Source organism: Pristiophorus japonicus, unplaced genomic scaffold (assembly GCF_044704955.1).
Source record: "Pristiophorus japonicus isolate sPriJap1 unplaced genomic scaffold, sPriJap1.hap1 HAP1_SCAFFOLD_497, whole genome shotgun sequence".
Lineage (NCBI taxonomy): Eukaryota > Metazoa > Chordata > Chondrichthyes > Pristiophoridae > Pristiophorus > Pristiophorus japonicus.
Genome location: NW_027254403.1, coordinates 329,641 through 350,000, shown reverse-complemented (window position 1 = coordinate 350,000; position 20,360 = coordinate 329,641). Strand labels below are relative to the sequence as shown.

General features: G+C 49.3%; 1 protein-coding gene across 1 annotated transcript in view; it reads right to left on the bottom strand.

Moving 5' to 3' along the window:
* LOC139253669 (tyrosine-protein phosphatase non-receptor type 6-like) overlaps positions 1–20,360 on the bottom strand; it is a 148,869-nt gene that overhangs the window by 101,207 nt on the left and 27,302 nt on the right. Inside the window, exon 3 of the mRNA XM_070873507.1 lies at positions 12,688–12,882. Within this exon, the coding sequence (XP_070729608.1) occupies positions 12,688–12,882 (195 nt within the window). The remainder of the gene's footprint in view (positions 1–12,687; positions 12,883–20,360) is intronic.

Here is a 20,360-nt window from a genome sequence, read left to right as displayed (position 1 = left end):
GTATATCAGTGTTACAGTGAGGAGTGTGGGGTATATCAGTGTTACAGTGAGGGGTGTAGGGTATATCAGTGTTACAATGAGGGGTGTGGTGTTTATCAGTGTTACAGTGAGGGGTGTGGGGTATATCAGTGTTACATTGAGGGGTGTGGGGTACATCAGTGTTACAGTGAGGGGTGTGGGGTATATCAGTGTTACAGTGAGGGGTGTGGGGTATATCAGTGTTACAGTGAGGTGTGTGGGGTATATCAGTGTTACAGTGAGGGGTGTGGGGTATATCAGTGTTACAGTGAGGTGTGTGGGGTATATCAGTGTTACAGTGAGGGGTGTGAGGTATATCAGTGTTACAGTGAGGGGTGTGGGGTATATCAGTGTTACAGTGAGGGGTGTGGGGTATATCAGTGTTACAGTGAGGGGTGAGGGGTATATCAGTGTTACAGTGAGAGGTGTGAGGTATATCAGTGTTACAGTGAGGAGTGTGCTCTTCCAGAGCAAGGAGATGTCCACGTCTGCGTGTTGCAGACTGGCACAATCCAAGATCCAGGAGTACGGGCTGAGGGACGCACTTAAAATTGGTGCACTCGTCACAAAGGCACGGTGGGGAAGGGCCACAGTTTAAAGCCTTTCTGCCACGATAAACCCAGGGGCAGGAATCAGTATAAAACTCCCCTCGGGCAGTACTTATGACTTCTTTTTTGTGTACATGGAGCACCATGATCTGTAAACACCTGTGCAGTGCCATGTACAATGTAAGGTCGGTTTCATAATGCACGTTGAAAAGAAAAAAATGTAAATGTACCGTCACCCATTCCGTGTACTGTATAGTGACACATGCAATGTAATTTGTTGAATGTACTACAAGGTATCCCGTATTGTACCGAATTGTACTTGAACTGAAAAACAAGGAAATGTATCGAACGGAACTTCCGTCAGCATCCAAATGTAGTGTATGGGATCGCTGACGGCAGCTAAACGTACTGAACTGCTTCTGAATGTACTGTACACATTTTTGAAATGAATAAAGTACATTTTGAAATTTAAAAAAATACAGTGAGGATGTGCGGTATATCAGTGTTACAGTGAGGGGTGTAGGGTATATCAGTGTTACAGTGAGGGGTGTGAGGTATATCAGTGTTACAGTGAGGGGTGTGGGGTATATCAGTGTTACAGTGAGGGGTGTGGGGTATATCAGTGTTACAGTGAGGGATGTGAGGTATATCAGTGTTACAGTGAGGGGTGTGGGGTATATCAGTGTTACAATGAGGGGTGTGGGGTATATCAGTGTTACAGTGAGGGGTGAGGGATATATCAGTGTTACAGTGAGGGGTGTGGGGTATATCAGTGTTACAGTGAGGGATGTGGGGTATATCAGTGTTACAGTGAGGGGTGTGGGGTATATCAGTGTTACAGTGAGGGATGTGAGGTATATCAGTGTTACAGTGAGGGGTGTGGGGTATATCAGTGTTACAATGAGGGGTGTGGGGTATATCAGTGTTACAGTGAGGGGTGAGGGATATATCAGTGTTACAGTGAGGGGTGTGGGGTATATCAGTGTTACAGTGAGGGATGTGGGGTATATCAGTGTTACAGTGAGGTGTGTGGGGTATATCAGTGTTACAGTGAGGTGTGTGGGGTATATCAGTGTTACAGTGAGGGGTGTGGGGTATATCAGTGTTACAGTGAGGGGTGTGGGGTATATCAGTGTTACAGTGAGGGGTGTGGGGTATATCAGTGTTACAGTGAGGTGTGTGGGGTATATCAGTGTTACAGTGAGGGGTGTGAGGTAATTCAGTGTTGCAGTGAGGGATGTGGGGTATATCAGTGTTACAGTGAGAGGTGTGGGGTATATCAGTGTTGCAGTGAGGGGTGAGGGGTATATCAGTGTTGCAGTGAGGGGTGAGGGGTATATCAGTGTTACAGTGAGGTGTGTGTGGTATATCAGTGTTGCAGTGAGGGGTGAGGGGTATATCAGTGTTACAGTGAGGTGTGTGTGGTATATCAGTGTTGCAGTGAGGGGTGTGGGGTATATCAGTGTTACAGTGAGGGGTGTGGGGTATATCAGTGTTACAGTGAGGGGTGTGGGGTATATCAGTGTTACAGTGAGGGGTGTGGGGTATATCAGTGTTACACTGAGGGGTGTAGGGTATATCAGTGTTACAGTGAGGGGTGTGGAGTATATCAGTGTTACAGTGATGGGTGTGGGGTATATCAGTGTTACAGTGAGGGGTGTGGGGTATATCAGTGTTACAGTGAGGGGTGTGGGGTATACAGTGTTACAGTGAGGTGTGTGTGGTATATCAGTGTTACAGTGAGGGGTGTGGGGTATATCAGTGTTACAGTGAGAGGTGTGAGGTATATCAGTGTTACAGTGAGGAGTGTGCTCTTCCAGAGCAAGGAGATGTCCACGTCTGCGTGTTGCAGACTGGCACAATCCAAGATCCAGGAGTACGGGCTGAGGGACGCACTTAAAATTGGTGCACTCGTCACAAAGGCACGGTGGGGAAGGGCCACAGTTTAAAGCCTTTCTGCCACAATAAACCCAGGGGCAGGAATCAGTATAAAACTCCCCTCGGGCCGTACTTATAACTTCTTTTTTGTGTACATGGAGCACCATGATCTGTAAACACCTGTGCAGTGCCATGTACAATGTAAGGTCTGTTTCGTAATGCACGTTGAAAAGAAAAAAATGTAAATGTACCGTCACCCATTCCGTGTACTGTATCGTGACACATGAAATGTAATTTGTTGAATGTACTACAAGGTTTCCCGTATTGGACCGAATTGTACTTGAACTGAAAAACAAGGAAATGTATCGAACGGAACTGCCGTCAGCATCCAAATGTAGTGTATGGGATCGCTGACGGCAGCTAAACGTACTGAACTGCTTCTGAATGTACTGTACACATTTTTGAAATGAATAAAGTACATTTTGAAATTTAAAAAAATACAGTGAGGATGTGCGGTATATCAGTGTTACAGTGAGGGGTGTAGGGTATATCAGTGTTACAGTGAGGGGTGTGTGGTATATCAGTGTTACAGTGAGGGGTGTGGGGTATATCAGTGTTACAGTGAGGGGTGTGGGGTATATCAGTGTTACAGTGAGGGGTGTGGGGTATATCAGTGTTACAGTGAGGGGTGTGGGGTATATCAGTGTTACAGTGAGGGGTGTGAGGTATATCAGTGTTAAAGTGAGGGGTGTAGGGTATATCAGTGTTACAGTGAGGGGTGTGAGGTATATCAGTGTTACAGTGAGGGGTGTGGGGTATATCAGTGTTACAGTGAGGGGTGTGGGGTATATCAGTGTTACAGTGAGGGGTGTGGGGTATATCAGTGTTACAGTGAGGGGTGAGGGATATATCAGTGTTACAGTGAGGGGTGTGGGGTATATCAGTGTTACAGTGAGGGGTGTGGGGTATATCAGTGTTACAGTGAGGGGTGTGAGGTATATCAGTGTTACAGTGAGTGGTGTGGGGTATATCAGTGTTACAGTGAGGGGTGTGGGGTATATCAGTGTTACAGTGAGGGGTGTGGGGTATATCAGTGTTACAGTGAGGGGTGTGGGGTATATCAGTGTTACAGTGAGGGGTGTGGGGTATATCAGTGTTACAGTGAGGGGTGTGAGGTATATCAGTGTTACAGTGAGTGGTGTGGGGTATATCAGTGTTACAGTGAGGGGTGTGGGGTATATCAGTGTTACAGTGAGGGGTGTGGGGTATATCAGTGTTACAGTGAGGGTTGTGGGGTATATCAGTGTTACAGTGAGGGGTGGGATATATCAGTGTTACAGTGAGGGGTGTGGGGCATATCAATGTTACAATGAGGGGTGTGGGGTATATCAGTGTTACAGTGAGAGGTGTGGGGTATATCAGTGTTACAGTGAGGGGTGTGGGGTATATCAGTGTTACAATGAGGGTTGTGGGGTATATCAGTGTTACAGTGAGGTGTGTGGTATATCAGTGTTACAGTGAGGGGTGTGGGATATATCAGTGTTACAATGAGGGGTGTGGGGTATATTAGTGTTACAGTGAGGGGTGTGGGGTATATCAGTGTTACAGTGAGGGGTGTGGGGTATATCAGTGTTACAGTGAGGGGTGTGAGGTATATCAGTGTTACAGTGAGGAGTGTGCTCTTCCAGAGCAAGGAGATGTCCACGTCTGCGTGTTGCAGACTGGCACAATCCAAGATCCAGGAGTACGGGCTGAGGGACGCACTTAAAATTGGTGCACTCGTCACAAAGGCACGGTGGGGAAGGGCCACAGTTTAAAGCCTTTCTGCCACGATAAACCCAGGGGCAGGAATCAGTATAAAACTCCCCTCGGGCCGTACTTATAACTTCTTTTTTGTGTACATGGAGCACCATGATCTGTAAACACCTGTGCAGTGCCATGTAAAATGTAAGGTCTGTTTCGTAATGCACGTTGAAAAGAAAAAAATGTAAATGTACCGTCACCCATTCCGTGTACTGTATAGTGACACATGCAATGTAATTTGTTGAATGTACTACAAGGTATCCCGTATTGTACCGAATTGTACTTGAACTGAAAAACAAGGAAATGTATCGAACGGAACTGCCGTCAGCATCCAAATGTAGTGTATGGGATCGCTGACGGCAGCTAAACGTACTGAACTGCTTCTGAATGTACTGTACACATTTTTGAAATGAATAAAGTACATTTTGAAATTTAAAAAAATACAGTGAGGATGTGCGGTATATCAGTGTTACAGTGAGGGGTGTAGGGTATATCAGTGTTACAGTGAGGGGTGTGAGGTATATCAGTGTTACAGTGAGGGGTGTGGGGTATATCAGTGTTACAGTGAGGGGTGTGGGGTATATCAGTGTTACAGTGAGGGGTGTGGGGTATACCAGTGTTACAGTGAGAGGTGTGGGGTATATCAGTGTTACAGTGAGGGGTGTGGGATATATCAGTGTTATAGTGAGGGGTGTGGGATATATCAGTGTTACAGTGAGGGGAGTGGGGTATATCAGTGTTACAGTGAGGGGTGTGGGGTATATCAGTGTTACAGTGAGGGGTGTGGGGTATATCAGTGTTACAGTGAGGGGTGTGGGGTATATCAGTGTTATAGTGAGGGGTGTGGGATATATCAGTGTTACAGTGAGGGGTGTGGGGTATATCAGTGTTACAGTGAGGGGTGTGGGGTATATCAGTGTTACAGTGAGGGGTGTGGGGTATATCAGTGTTACAGTGAGGGGTGTGGGGTATATCAGTGTTACAGTGAGTGGTGTGGGGTATATCATTGTTACAGTGAGGGGTGTGCGGTATATCAGTGTTACAGTGAGGGGTGTGGGATATATCAGTGTTACAGTGAGGGGTGTGGGGTATATCAGTGTTACAGTGAGGGGTGTGGGGTATATCAGTGTTACAGTGAGGGGTGTGGGGTATATCAGTGTTACAGTGAGGGGTGTGGGGTATATCAGTGTTACAGTGAGGGGTGTGGGGTATATCAGTGTTACAGTGAGGGGTGTGGGGTATATCAGTGTTACAGTGAGGGATGTGGGGTATATCAGTGTTACAGTGAGGGCTGTGGGATATATCAGTGTTACAGTGAGGGTGTGGGGTATACCAGTGTTACAGTGTGGGGTGTGGGGTATATCAGTGTTACAGTGAGGGGTGTGGGATATATCAGTGTTACAGTGAGGTGTGTGGGGTATATCAGTGTTACAGTGAGTGGTGTGGGGTATATCAGTGTTACAGTGAGGGGTGTGGGGTATATCAGTGTTACAGTGAGGGGTGTGGGGTATATCAGTGTTACAGTGAGGGGTGTGGGGTATATCAGTGTTACAGTGAGGGGTGTGGGGTATATCAGTGTTACAGTGAGGGGTGTGGGGTATATCAGTGTTACAGTGAGGGGTGTGAGGTATATCAGTGTTAAAGTGAGGGGTGTAGGGTATATCAGTGTTACAGTGAGGGGTGTGAGGTATATCAGTGTTACAGTGAGGGGTGTGGGGTATATCAGTGTTACAGTGAGGGGTGTGGGGTATATCAGTGTTACAGTGAGGGGTGTGGGGTATATCAGTGTTACAGTGAGGGGTGAGGGATATATCAGTGTTACAGTGAGGGGTGTGGGGTATATCAGTGTTACAGTGAGGGGTGTGGGGTATATCAGTGTTACAGTGAGGGGTGTGAGGTATATCAGTGTTACAGTGAGTGGTGTGGGGTATATCAGTGTTACAGTGAGGGGTGTGGGGTATATCAGTGTTACAGTGAGGGGTGTGGGGTATATCAGTGTTACAGTGAGGGGTGTGGGGTATATCAGTGTTACAGTGAGGGGTGTGGGGTATATCAGTGTTACAGTGAGGGGTGTGAGGTATATCAGTGTTACAGTGAGTGGTGTGGGGTATATCAGTGTTACAGTGAGGGGTGTGGGGTATATCAGTGTTACAGTGAGGGGTGTGGGGTATATCAGTGTTACAGTGAGGGTTGTGGGGTATATCAGTGTTACAGTGAGGGGTGGGATATATCAGTGTTACAGTGAGGGGTGTGGGGCATATCAATGTTACAATGAGGGGTGTGGGGTATATCAGTGTTACAGTGAGAGGTGTGGGGTATATCAGTGTTACAGTGAGGGGTGTGGGGTATATCAGTGTTACAATGAGGGTTGTGGGGTATATCAGTGTTACAGTGAGGTGTGTGGTATATCAGTGTTACAGTGAGGGGTGTGGGATATATCAGTGTTACAATGAGGGGTGTGGGGTATATTAGTGTTACAGTGAGGGGTGTGGGGTATATCAGTGTTACAGTGAGGGGTGTGGGGTATATCAGTGTTACAGTGAGGGGTGTGAGGTATATCAGTGTTACAGTGAGGAGTGTGCTCTTCCAGAGCAAGGAGATGTCCACGTCTGCGTGTTGCAGACTGGCACAATCCAAGATCCAGGAGTACGGGCTGAGGGACGCACTTAAAATTGGTGCACTCGTCACAAAGGCACGGTGGGGAAGGGCCACAGTTTAAAGCCTTTCTGCCACGATAAACCCAGGGGCAGGAATCAGTATAAAACTCCCCTCGGGCCGTACTTATAACTTCTTTTTTGTGTACATGGAGCACCATGATCTGTAAACACCTGTGCAGTGCCATGTAAAATGTAAGGTCTGTTTCGTAATGCACGTTGAAAAGAAAAAAATGTAAATGTACCGTCACCCATTCCGTGTACTGTATAGTGACACATGCAATGTAATTTGTTGAATGTACTACAAGGTATCCCGTATTGTACCGAATTGTACTTGAACTGAAAAACAAGGAAATGTATCGAACGGAACTGCCGTCAGCATCCAAATGTAGTGTATGGGATCGCTGACGGCAGCTAAACGTACTGAACTGCTTCTGAATGTACTGTACACATTTTTGAAATGAATAAAGTACATTTTGAAATTTAAAAAAATACAGTGAGGATGTGCGGTATATCAGTGTTACAGTGAGGGGTGTAGGGTATATCAGTGTTACAGTGAGGGGTGTGAGGTATATCAGTGTTACAGTGAGGGGTGTGGGGTATATCAGTGTTACAGTGAGGGGTGTGGGGTATATCAGTGTTACAGTGAGGGGTGTGGGGTATACCAGTGTTACAGTGAGAGGTGTGGGGTATATCAGTGTTACAGTGAGGGGTGTGGGATATATCAGTGTTATAGTGAGGGGTGTGGGATATATCAGTGTTACAGTGAGGGGAGTGGGGTATATCAGTGTTACAGTGAGGGGTGTGGGGTATATCAGTGTTACAGTGAGGGGTGTGGGGTATATCAGTGTTACAGTGAGGGGTGTGGGGTATATCAGTGTTATAGTGAGGGGTGTGGGATATATCAGTGTTACAGTGAGGGGTGTGGGGTATATCAGTGTTACAGTGAGGGGTGTGGGGTATATCAGTGTTACAGTGAGGGGTGTGGGGTATATCAGTGTTACAGTGAGGGGTGTGGGGTATATCAGTGTTACAGTGAGTGGTGTGGGGTATATCATTGTTACAGTGAGGGGTGTGCGGTATATCAGTGTTACAGTGAGGGGTGTGGGATATATCAGTGTTACAGTGAGGGGTGTGGGGTATATCAGTGTTACAGTGAGGGGTGTGGGGTATATCAGTGTTACAGTGAGGGGTGTGGGGTATATCAGTGTTACAGTGAGGGGTGTGGGGTATATCAGTGTTACAGTGAGGGGTGTGGGGTATATCAGTGTTACAGTGAGGGGTGTGGGGTATATCAGTGTTACAGTGAGGGATGTGGGGTATATCAGTGTTACAGTGAGGGCTGTGGGATATATCAGTGTTACAGTGAGGGTGTGGGGTATACCAGTGTTACAGTGTGGGGTGTGGGGTATATCAGTGTTACAGTGAGGGGTGTGGGATATATCAGTGTTACAGTGAGGTGTGTGGGGTATATCAGTGTTACAGTGAGTGGTGTGGGGTATATCAGTGTTACAGTGAGGGGTGTGGGGTATATCAGTGTTACAGTGAGGGGTGTGGGGTATATCAGTGTTACATAGAAACATAGAAACATCGAAAATAGGTGCAGGAGCAGGCCATTCGGCCCTTCTAGCCTGGACCGCCATTCAATGAGTTCATGGCTGAACATTCAACTTCAGTACCCCCTTCCTGCTTTCTCACCATACCCCTTGATCCCCCGAGTAGTAAGGACCTCATCTAACTCCTTTTTGAATATATTTAGTGAATTGGCCTCAACAACTTTCTGCGGTAGAGAATTCCACAGGTTCACCACTCTCTGGGTGAAGAAGTTCCTCCGCATCTCGGTCCTAAATGGCTTACCCCTTATCCTTAGACTGTGACCCCTGGTTCTGGACTTCCCCAACATTGGGAACATTCTTCCTGCATCTAACATGTCTCACCCCGTCAGAATTTTAAATGTTTCTATGGGGTCCCCTCTCATTCTTCTGAACTCCAGTGAATACAAGCCCAGTTGATCCAGTCTTTCTTGATAGGTCAGTCCCGCCATCCCGGGAATCAGTCTGGTGAACCTTCGCTGCACTCCCTCAATAGCAAGAATGTCCTTCCTCAGGTTAGGAGACCAAAACTGTACACAATACTCCAGGTGTGGCCTCACCAATGCCCTGTACAACTGTAGCAACACCTCGCTGCCCCTGTACTCAAATCCCCTCGCTATGAAGGCCAACATGCCATTTGCTTTCTTAACCGCCTGCTGTACCTGCATGCCAACCTTCAATGACTGATGTACCATGACACCCAGGTCTCTTTGCACCTCCCCTTTTCCTAATCTGTCACCATTCAGATAATAGTCTGTCTCTCTGTTTTTACCACCAAAGTGGATAACCTCACATTTATCCACATTATACTTCATCTGCCATGCATTTGCCCACTCACCTAACCTATCCAAGTCGCTCTGCAGCCTCATAGCATCCTCCTCGCAGCTCACACTGCCACCCAACTTAGTGTCATCCGCAAATTTGGAGATACTACATTTAATCCCCTCATCTAAATCATTAATGTACAGTGTAAACAGCTGGGGCCCCAGCACAGAACCTTGCGGTACCCCACTAGTCACTGGCTGCCATTCTGAAAAGTACCCATTTACTCCTACTCTTTGCTTCCTGTCTGACAACCAGTTCTCAATCCATGTCAGTACACTACCCCCAATCCCATGTGCTCTAACTTTGCACATCAATCTCTTGTGTGGGACCTTGTCGAACGCCTTCTGAAAGTCCAAATATACCACATCAACTGGTTCTCCCTTATCCACTCTACTGGAAACATCCTCAAAAACTTCCAGAAGATTTGTCAAGCATGATTTCCCTTTCACAAATCCATGCTGACTTGGACCTATCATGTCACCTCTTTCCAAATGCACTGCTATGACATCCTTAATAATTGATTCCATCATTTTACCCACTACCGATGTCAGGCTGACCGGTCTATAATTCCCTGTTTTCTCTCTCCCTCCTTTTTTAAAAAGTGGGGTTACATTGGCTACCCTCCACTCCATAGGAACTGATCCAGAGTCAATGGAATGTTGGAAAATGACTGTCACCGCATCCACTATTTCCAAGGCCACCTCCTTAAGTACTCTGGATGCAGTCCATCAGGCCCTGGAGATTTATCGGCCTTCAATCCCATCAATTTCCCCAACACAATTTCCCGGGTGTGGGGTATATCAGTGTTACAGTGAGAGGTGTGGAGTATATCCGTGTTACAGTGAGGGGTGTGGGGTATATCCGTGTTACAGTGAGGGGTGTGGGGTATATCAGTGTTACAGTGAGGGGTGTGGGGTATATCAGTGTTACAGTGAGGGGTGTGGGGTATATCAGTGTTACAGTGAGGGGTGTGGGGTATATCAGTGTTACAGTGAGGGGTGTGGGGTATATCGGTGTTACAGTGAGGGGTGTGGGGTATATCCGTGTTACAGTGAGTGGTGTGGGCTATATCAGTGTTATAGTGAGTGGTGTGAGGTATATCAGTGTTACAGTGAGGGGTGTGGGTTATATCAGTGTTACAGTGAGGGGTGTGGGGTATATCGGTGTTACAGTGAGGGGTGTGGGGTATATCAGTGTTACAGTGAGGGGTGTGGGGTATATCGGTGTTACAGTGAGGGGTGTGGGGTATATCCGTGTTACAGTGAGTGGTGTGGGCTATATCAGTGTTATAGTGAGTGGTGTGGGGTATATCAGTGTTACAGTGAGGGGTGTGGGGTATATCCGTGTTACAGTGAGTGGTGTGGGCTATATCAGTGTTATAGTGAGTGGTGTGAGGTATATCAGTGTTACAGTGAGGGGTGTGAGGTATATCAGTGTTACAGTGAGGGGTGAGGGGTATATCAGTGTTACAGTGAGGAGTGTGGGGTATATCAGTGTTACAGTGAGGGGTGTGGGATATATCAGTGTTACAGTGAGGGATGTGGGGTATATCAGTGTTACAGTGAGGGGTGTGGGGTATATCAGTGTTACAGTGAGGGGTGTGGGGTATATCAGTGTTACAGTGAGGTGTGTGGGGTATATCAGTGTTACAGTGAGGGGTGTGGGGTATATCAGTGTTACAGTGAGAGGTGTGGGGTATTTCAGTGTTACAGTGAGGGGTGTGGGGTATATCCGTGTTACAGTGAGGGGTGTGGGGTATATCAGTGTTACAGTGAGAGGTGTGGGCTATATCAGTGTTATAGTGAGTGGTGTGGGGTATATCAGTGTTACAGTGAGGGGTGTGGGGTATATCAGTGTTACAGTGAGGGGTGTGGGGTATATCAGTGTTACAGTGAGGGGTGTGGGGTATATCCGTGTTACAGTGAGGGGTGTGGGGTATATCAGTGTTACAGTGAGGGGTGTGGGGTATATCGGTGTTACAGTGAGGGGTGTAGGGTATATCCGTGTTACAGTGAGTGGTGTGGGCTATACCAGTGTTATAGTGAGTGGTGTGAGGTATATCAGTGTTACAGTGAGGGTTGTGGGGTATATCTGTGTTACAGTGAGGGGTGTGGGGTATATCAGTGTTACAGTGAGAGGTGTGGGGTATATCAGTGTTACAGTGAGAGGTGTGGGATATATCCGTGTTACAGTGAGAGGTGTGGGGTATATCAGTGTTACAGTGAGAGGTGTGGGGTATATCAGTGTTACAGTGAGGGGTGTGGGTATATCAGTGTTACAGTGAGGGGTGTGGGGTATATCAGTGTTACAGTGAGGGGTGTGGGGTATATCAGTGTTACAGTGAGAGGTGTGGGGTATATCAGTGTTACAGTGAGGGGTGTGGGTATATCAGTGTTACAGTGAGGGGTGTGGGGTATATCTGTGTTACAGTGAGGGGTGTGGGGTATATCAGTGTTATAGTGAGGGGTGTGGGGTATATCAGTGTTACAGTGAGAGGTGTGGGCTATATCAGTGTTATAGTGAGTGGTGTGGGGTATATCAGTGTTACAGTGAGGGGTGTGGGGTATATCCGTGTTACAGTGAGGGGTGTGGGGTATATCAGTGTTACAGTGAGGGGTGTGGGGTATATCGGTGTTACAGTGAGGGGTGTAGGGTATATCCGTGTTACAGTGAGTGGTGTGGGCTATACCAGTGTTATAGTGAGTGGTGTGAGGTATATCAGTGTTACAGTGAGGGGTGTGGGGTATATCTGTGTTACAGTGAGGGGTGTGGGGTATATCAGTGTTACAGTGAGAGGTGTGGGGTATATCAGTGTTACAGTGAGAGGTGTGGGATATATCCGTGTTACAGTGAGAGGTGTGGGGTATATCAGTGTTACAGTGAGAGGTGTGGGGTATATCAGTGTTACAGTGAGGGGTGTGGGTATATCAGTGTTACAGTGAGGGGTGTGGGGTATATCAGTGTTACAGTGAGGGGTGTGGGGTATATCAGTGTTACAGTGAGAGGTGTGGGGTATATCAGTGTTACAGTGAGGGGTGTGGGTATATCAGTGTTACAGTGAGGGGTGTGGGGTATATCTGTGTTACAGTGAGGGGTGTGGGGTATATCAGTGTTACAGTGAGGGGTGTGGGGTATATCAGTGTTACAGTGAGGGGTGTGGGGTATATCAGTGTTACAGTGAGGGGTGTGGGGTATATCAGTGTTACAGTGAGGGGTGTGGGGTATATCAGTGTTACAGTGAGGGGTGTGGGGTATATCAGTGTTACAGTGAGGGGTGTGGGGTATATCAGTGTTACAGTGAGGGGTGTGGGGTATATCAGTGTTACAGTGAGGGGTGTGGGGTATATCAGAGGCAGTGCCTCTCCTCACCTCTCATTGGTTGGATCGGAGCAGTTCAGTGGATACTTCAGTTCGATGATGGTTCCGTCCTTGTCCTGGAGAATGTTCTCCTGCTCGGTGTAGTACTGGACCAGCTCGGACAACGTGGCAAACTTCTCGCCCCCGTACAGGTCGTAGTAATCTCCCGTGTTCTGGATCCGGATGTGCGTCACTTGCTCGCTGACCCTATGCGTCGAGAGGGGGCAGACAGACACGTTACTGAGTCAATCCGCGAACAGCCCCCAGAGACATGTGGCTTGGGAGATTTCGCTCTGTTACACGGACCGTGTAAATTCCAGCTTCCTTATTGTCCATCTCTCTCTCTGTCTCTCTCTGTCTCTCTCTCTCGCTCTCTCCGCCTCTCCCTTTTTCTCTCCCTCGGTCTCCGTCTCTCTCTCCGTCTCTCCCCGTCTCTCTCTCTCTCTCCCTCACTCCCTCTATCCCTGTCTCTCTCTTTCTCTCTCTGTCCCTCTCTCTATCTCTGTCTCTCTGTCTCTCTCTCTTTATCTGTCCCTCTCTCTCTCTCTCTCGCTCTGTCTCTCTGTCTCTCTCGCTCTCTCTCTCCCTCTCTCTCTCTCTGTCTCTCTCTCTGTGTCTCACTCTCTCGCTCACTCTCTCTCGCTCTGTCTCTCCCTCTCTCTCTCTGTCTCTCTGTCTCTGTCTCTCTTTCTGTTTCACTCTCTCAATCTCTCTCTCTCTGTCTCTCTCTCTCTCTCTCTCTGTCTCTCTCTCTCTCTGTCTCTCTCTCTCTCTGTCTCTCTCTCTCTCTGTCTCTCTCTCTCCCTCACTCTCTCTCTCGCTCTGTCTCTCCCTCTCTCGCTCTGTCTATCCCTCTCTCTCTCTCTCTCCCTCTCTCTCTCTCTGTCTCTCTCTCTGTGTCTCACTCTCTCGCTCGCTCTGTCTCTCCCTTTCTCTCTGTCTCTGTCTCTCTTTCTGTTTCTCTCTCTCCATCTCTCTCTCTCTCTCTCTGTCTCTCTCTCTGTCTGTCTCTCTCTCTCTGTCTGTCTCTCTCTCTCTCTGTCTGTCTCTCTCCCTCACTCTCTCTCTCGCTCTGTCTCTCCCTCTCTCTCTCTGTCTCTCTCTCTCTGTCTCTCTCTCTCTGTCCCTGTCTCTCGCTCTCTCTCTCTCTCCGTCTGTCCCAGTCTCTCCTTCTCTCGTGCTGTCCATCTCGCTCGCGCTCTCTCTCTCTCTCCCTCTCCCTCTGCCCTGTCTCTTGCTCTCTCTCTCTCTCCCTCTGTCCCTGTACTTCTCTCTTTTTACCGCTTTCTCTCTCTGTCCCTCTCTTTCTCTCTGTGTCGGTTTCTCTCTCTCACTCTCCCTGTCGCTGACTCTCATTCCCTCTCCCTCCGTCCCTGTCTCATAGGAGCGTAATCAGGCACAATTTGACACCGAGCCCCACAAGGAGAAATTAGGGCAGGTGACCAAAAGCTGGGTCAAAGAGGTCGGTTTTAAGGAACGTCTCGAAGGAGGAGAGAGAGGTCGAGAGGCGGAGAGGTTGAGGGAGGGAGATCCGGAGCTTGGGGCCCAGGCAACAGAAGGCACGGCCACCGATGGTGGAGCGATTATAATCAGGGATGGTCAGGAGGGCAGAATTAGAGGAGTGCAGACATCTCGGGGGTTGTGGGGCTGGAGGTTACAGAGATAGGGAGGGGTGTAGGGGCTGGAGGAGGTTACAGAGATAGGGAGGGGTGTAGGGGCTGGAGGAGGTTACAGAGATAGGGAGGGGTGTAGGGGCTGGAGGGGGTTACAGAGATAGGGACGGGTGTAGGGGCTGGAGAAGGTTACAGAGATAGGGAGGGGTGTAGGGGCTGGAGGAGATTACAGAGATAGGGAGGGGTGTAGGGGCTGGAGGAAGGTACAGAGATAGGGAGGGGTCTAGGGGGCTGGAGGAGGTTACAGAGATAGGGAGGGGTGTAGGGATTGGAGGAGGTTACAGAGATAGGGAGGGGTGTCAGGGCTGGAGGAGGTTACAGAGATAGGGAGGGGTGTAGGGGCTGGAGGAGGTTATAGAGATAGGGAGGCGTGTAGGGGCTGGAGGAGGTTACAGAGATAGGGAGGGGTGTAGGGGCTGGAGGAGGTTACAGAGATAGGGAGGGGTGTAGGGGCTGGAGGGGGTTACAGAGATAAAGAGGGGTGCAGGGGATGGAGGAGGGTATAGAGATAGAGAGGGGTGTAGGGGCTTGAGGGGGGTTACAGAGATCGAGAGGGGTGTAGGGGCTGGAGGAGGTTACAGAGATAGGGAGGGGTGTTGGGGCTGGAGGAGGTTACATAGATAGGGAGGGGTGTCGGGGCTGGAGGAGGTTACAGAGATAGCGAGGGGTGTCGGGGCTGGAGGAGGTTACAGAGATAGCGAGGGGTGTCGGGGCTGGAGCAGGTTACAGAGATAGGGAGAGGTTTAGAGGCTGAAAGAGGTGATAGAGTTAGGGAGGGGTGTCGGGGCTGGAGCAGGTTACAGAGATAGGGAGGGGTTTAGAGGCTGAAAGAGGTGATAGAGTTAGGGAGGGGTGTCGGGGCTGGAGGAGGTTACAGAGATAGGGAGGGGTGTCGGGGCTGGAGAAAGATGCAGAGATAGAGAGGGGTGTAGGGGCTGGAGGAGGTTACAGAGATAGGGAGGGGTGTCGGGGCTGGAGGAGGTTACAGAGATAGGGAGGGGTGTAGGGGCTGGAGGAGGTTACAGAGATAGGGAGGGTGTAATATATTTTCTTCATGGGGTCTTTGCTAAAGAATTCGTAGCAACACATTGATAACAAGAACTCGTTGGCTTATGAGCAAAGGTTGGAGACATTACCAGTTCATCCACTGTGCTCACACCTGCATACCTCATCGTGGATCCCCCTGAACCCAACTGGTTGGGGTTTTATTGAATCTTGTGAACATCACGTGATTGGCTCAGCCACGCAACAGCTCCACAAGAATTTTAAAGTAACTCTAAATCGCGTGAGGGCACAGAAATCCACAAATTACCCAATAAATATCAGAGGGACCCGTACAAATCGAATTCAATTAAAACGTTGTTCCCTGTCGAAACGATGCCCTCCAGTCTCTCCGGCGCCCACCTCTCGCGGAAGGCCACGAGCGTACCGGTGGACACCGCGTGCTGGGGGCACCGGGGCCCGGGCGTAGCCGGGGAAGAGAGGCGGGCAGTCGGGCTGAACGAGTCGGTGGGGCCTGCTCGCGGGCCCCCTTGGCCGATGGGCCCCCTTGGCCAGGCCCCGGGAGCAGGCCTGCACGAGGAGGCCCTCGGACCTGCCCGCTCCCCTCTCCCTCCGCACAGGGGGTGCCCAGTGCCCGGGAACGTGGGGCTGAGGGTGCAGCCAGGACGCGAGGAGCGGCCCCTTCAGATATTGCAACAGTTGGGGGGGGCTGCAGCCCCGCGCACTCGACCTGGAACGCGGACTCCTCCAGACCGCAGCAGCACAGGCAGGAGGGCCCGGGAGTCCGTGAACCGGCTTTACAAAAAAAAACAAAAAACGATGGCACGCGGGCTGCTCCGTGCGCCGCCCTCCGGGCCAAGTACCCCCCCCCGACGGAGAACGGGAGGACTCCCGCCGAGAGTGCACTCCATTCGGGAGCCGCCGCCTCCTGCAGACGGCAAGATGGTGCACTGCGGCGTGTCCGGACGGCAGACGAGGTCGGCAACGTCGAGAGTGTGCCGGAGCGGCCCGGACAGGAATCCCCCCCTCCGCGCAGGGCGGAACGGCACGGAGGGGGCTTCCCCGAGGTAGCTCGGCAAAGCTGCGAGCATCCTCTCACGTGCACACACGGCAGAAACATAGAAAGTGGGTGCAGGAGTCGGCCATTCGGCCCTTCGAGCCTGCACCGCCATTCAATGAGATCATGGCTGATCATTCACCTCAGTACCCCTTTCCTGCTTTCTCTCCATTCCCCTCGATCCCTTTAGCCGTAAGGGCCACATCTAACTCCCTCTGGAATATATCCAATGAACTGGCCTCAACAACTCTCTGCGGCAGGGAATTCCACAGGTTCACCACTCTCTGAGTGAAGAAGTTTCTCCTCATCTCGGTCCTAAATGGCTTACCCCTTATCCTTAGACTGTGACCCCTGGTTCTGGACTTCCCCAACATCGGGAACATTCTTCCCGCATCTAACCTGTCCAATCCCGTCAGAATTTTATATGTTTCTATGAGATTCCCTCTCATCCTTCTAAACTCCAGTGTATAAAGGCCCAGTTGATCCAGTCGCTCCTCATATGTCAGTCCCGCCATCCCGGGAATCAGTCTGGTGAACCTTCGCTGCACTCCCTCAATAGCAAGAATGTCCTTCCTCAGATTAGGAGACCAAAACTGAACACAATATTCCAGGTGTGGCCTCACTAAGACCCTGTACAATCGCAGTAAGACCTCCCTGCTCCTATACTCAAATCCCCTCGCTATGAAGGCCAACATACCATTTGCCTTCTTCACCGCCTGCTGTACCTGCATGCCAACCTTCAATGACTGATGTACCATGACACCCAGGTCTCGTTGCACCTCCCCTTTTCCTAATCTGTCACCATTCAGATAATATTCTGTCTTCGTGTTTTTGCCCCCAAAGTGGATAACCTCACATTTATCCACATTATACTGCATCTGCCATGCATTTGCCCACTCACCTAACCTGTCCAAGTCACCCTGCAGCCTCTTAGCATCCTCCTCACAGCTCACACCGCCACCCAGCTTAGTGTCATCTGCAAACTTGGAGATATTACATTCAATTCCTTCATCTAAATCGCTAATGTATATTGTAAAGAGCTGGGGTCCCAGCACTGAGCCCTGCGGCACCCCACTAGTCACTGCCTGCCATTCTGAAAAGGACCAGTTTATCCCGACTCTCTGCTTCCTGTCTGCCAACCAGTTCTCTATCCACGTCAGTACATTACCCCCAATACCATGTGCTTTAATTTTGCACACCAATCTCTTGTGTGGGACCTTGTCAAAAGCCTTTTGAAAGTCCAAATACACCACATCCACTGGTTCTCCTTTGTCCACTCTGCGAGTTACATCCTCAAAAAATTCCAGTAGATACGTCAAGCAGGATTTCCCCTTTATAAATCCATGCTGACTCGGACCGATCCTGTCACTGCTTTCCAAATGGGCTGCTATTTCATCCTTAATGATGGAATCCAACATTTTCCCCACTACTGATGTCAGGCTGACCGGTCTATAATTACCCGTTTTCTCTCTCCCTCCTTTGTTAAAAAGTGGTGTTACATGAGCTACCCTCCAGTCCATAGGAACTGATCCCGAGTCGATAGACTGTTGGAAAATGATCACCAATGCATCCACTATTTCTAGGGCCACTTCCTTAAGTACTCTGGGATGCAGACTATCAGGCCCTGGGGATTTATCGGCCTTCAATCCCATCAATTTCCCCAACACAATCTCCCGCCTAATAAGGATATCCTTCAGTTCCTCCTTCTCACTGGACCCTCGGTTCCCTAGTACATCCGGAAGGTTGTATTAGATTCTGAGGGGGCTGGACAGGGTAGATGCGGAGAGGATGTTTCCCCTCGTAGGGGAATCTAGAACTAAGGAGCGTAGTTCCAGAATTAGAGGTCGCCCATTGAAGACGGAGATGAGGGTGAATGTTCACTCGGTTGATTCCGGGGATGAGGGGGTTGTCTTATGAGGAAAGGTTGAGGAGGTTGGGCCTCTACTCATTGGAGTTCAGAAGAATGAGAGGTGATCTTATCGAAACGTATCAGATTATGAGGGGGGCTCGACAAGGTGGATGCAGAGAGGATGTTCCCACTGATGGGGGAGACTAGAACTAGGGGGCATGGTCTTAGAATAAGGGGCCGCCCATTTAAAACTGAGATGAGGAGGAATTTCTTCTCTCAGAGGGTTGTAAATCTGTGGAATTCGCTGCCTCAGAGAGCTGTGGAAGCCGGGACATTGAATAAATGTAAGACAGAGATAGACAGTTTCTTAACCGATAAGGGGATAAGGGGAGCGGGCAGGGAAGTGGAGCTGTGTCCATGATCGGATCAGCCATGATGGTATTAAATGGCGGAGCAGGCCCGAGGGGCCGAATGGCCGACTCCTGCTCCTAGTTCTGATGTTCTGACTAATTCCTTCTCTCAGAGGGTTGTAAATTTGTGGAATTCTCTGCCCCAGAGAGCTGTGGAAGCCGGGTCATTGAATAAATTCAAGACAGAGATAGACAGATTCTTGAACGACAGGAGAGTTAAGGGTTATGGGGAGCGGGCGGGGAAGTGGAGTTGAGGCCAAGATCAGATCAGCTGTTGCTACAACTGGAATTTTTTGAGGATGTAACTGGTAGAGTAGACAAGGGAGAACCAGTGGATGTGGTGTATTTGGACTTTCAAAAGGCTTTTGACAAGGTCCCGCACAATCAAAGCACATGGTATTGGGGGTAATGTGCTGACGTGGATAGAGAACTGGTTGGCAGACAGGAAGCAGAGAGTCGGGATAAACGGGTCCTTTTCAGAATGGCAGGTAGTGACTAGTGGGGTGCCGCAGGGCTCAGTGCTGGGACCCCAGCTATTTACAATATACATCAATGATTTAGATGAAGGAATTGAGCGTAATATCTCCAAGTTTGCAGATGACACTAAGCTGGGTGGCGGTGTGAGCTGTGAGGAGGATGCTAAGAGGCTGCAGGGTGACTTGGACAGGTTAGGTGAGTGGGCAAATGCATGGCAGATGCAGTATAATGTGGATAAATGTGAGGTTATCCACTTTGGTGGCAAAAACAGGAAGGCAGAATATTATCTGAATGGTGACAGATTAGGAAAAGGGGAGGTGCAATGAGACCTGGGTGTCATGGTTCATCAGTCATTGAAGGTTGGCATGCAGGTACAGCAGGCGGTGAAGAAGGCAAATGGTATGTTGGCCTTCATAGCGAGAGCATTTGAGTATAGGAGCAGGGAGGTCTTACTGCAGTTGTACAGGGCCTTGGTGAGGCCTCATCTGGAATATTGTGTTCAGTTTTGGTCTCCTAATCTGAGGAAGGACATTCTTGCTATTGAGGGAGTGCAGCGAAGGTTCACCAGACTGATTCCCGGGATGGCAGGACTGTCATATGAAGAGTGACTGGATCAACTGGGCCTTTATTCACTTGAGTTTAGAAGGATGAGAGGGGATCTCATAGAAACGTATAAGATTCTGATGGGATTGGACAGGTTAGATGCAGGTAGAATGTTCCCGATGTTGGGGAAGTCCAGAACCAGGGGTCACAGTCTAAGGATGAGGGGTAAGCCATTTAGGACTGAGATGAGGAGAAACTTCTTCACTCAGAGGACTTGTTAACCTGTGGAATTCTCTACCTCAGAAAGTTGCTGATGCCAGTTCACTGGATATATTCAAGAGGGAGTTAGATGTGGCCCTTACAGCTAAAGGGATCAAGGGGTATGGAGAGAAAGCAGGAAAGGGGTACTGAGGTGAATGATCAGCCATGATCTTACTGAATGGTGGTGCAGGCTCGAAGGGCCGAATGGCCTCCTCCTGCACCTATTTTCTATGTTTCTATGTTTCTACAGGGTATTGGTGAGGCCACACCTGGAGTACTGCGTGCAGTTTTGGTCTCCGTATTTACGAAAGGATACACTTGCTTTGGAGGCAGTTCAGAGAAGGTTCACTCGGTTGATTCCGGGGATGAGGGGGTTGACTTATGAGGAAAGGTTGAGGAGGTTGGGCCTCTAC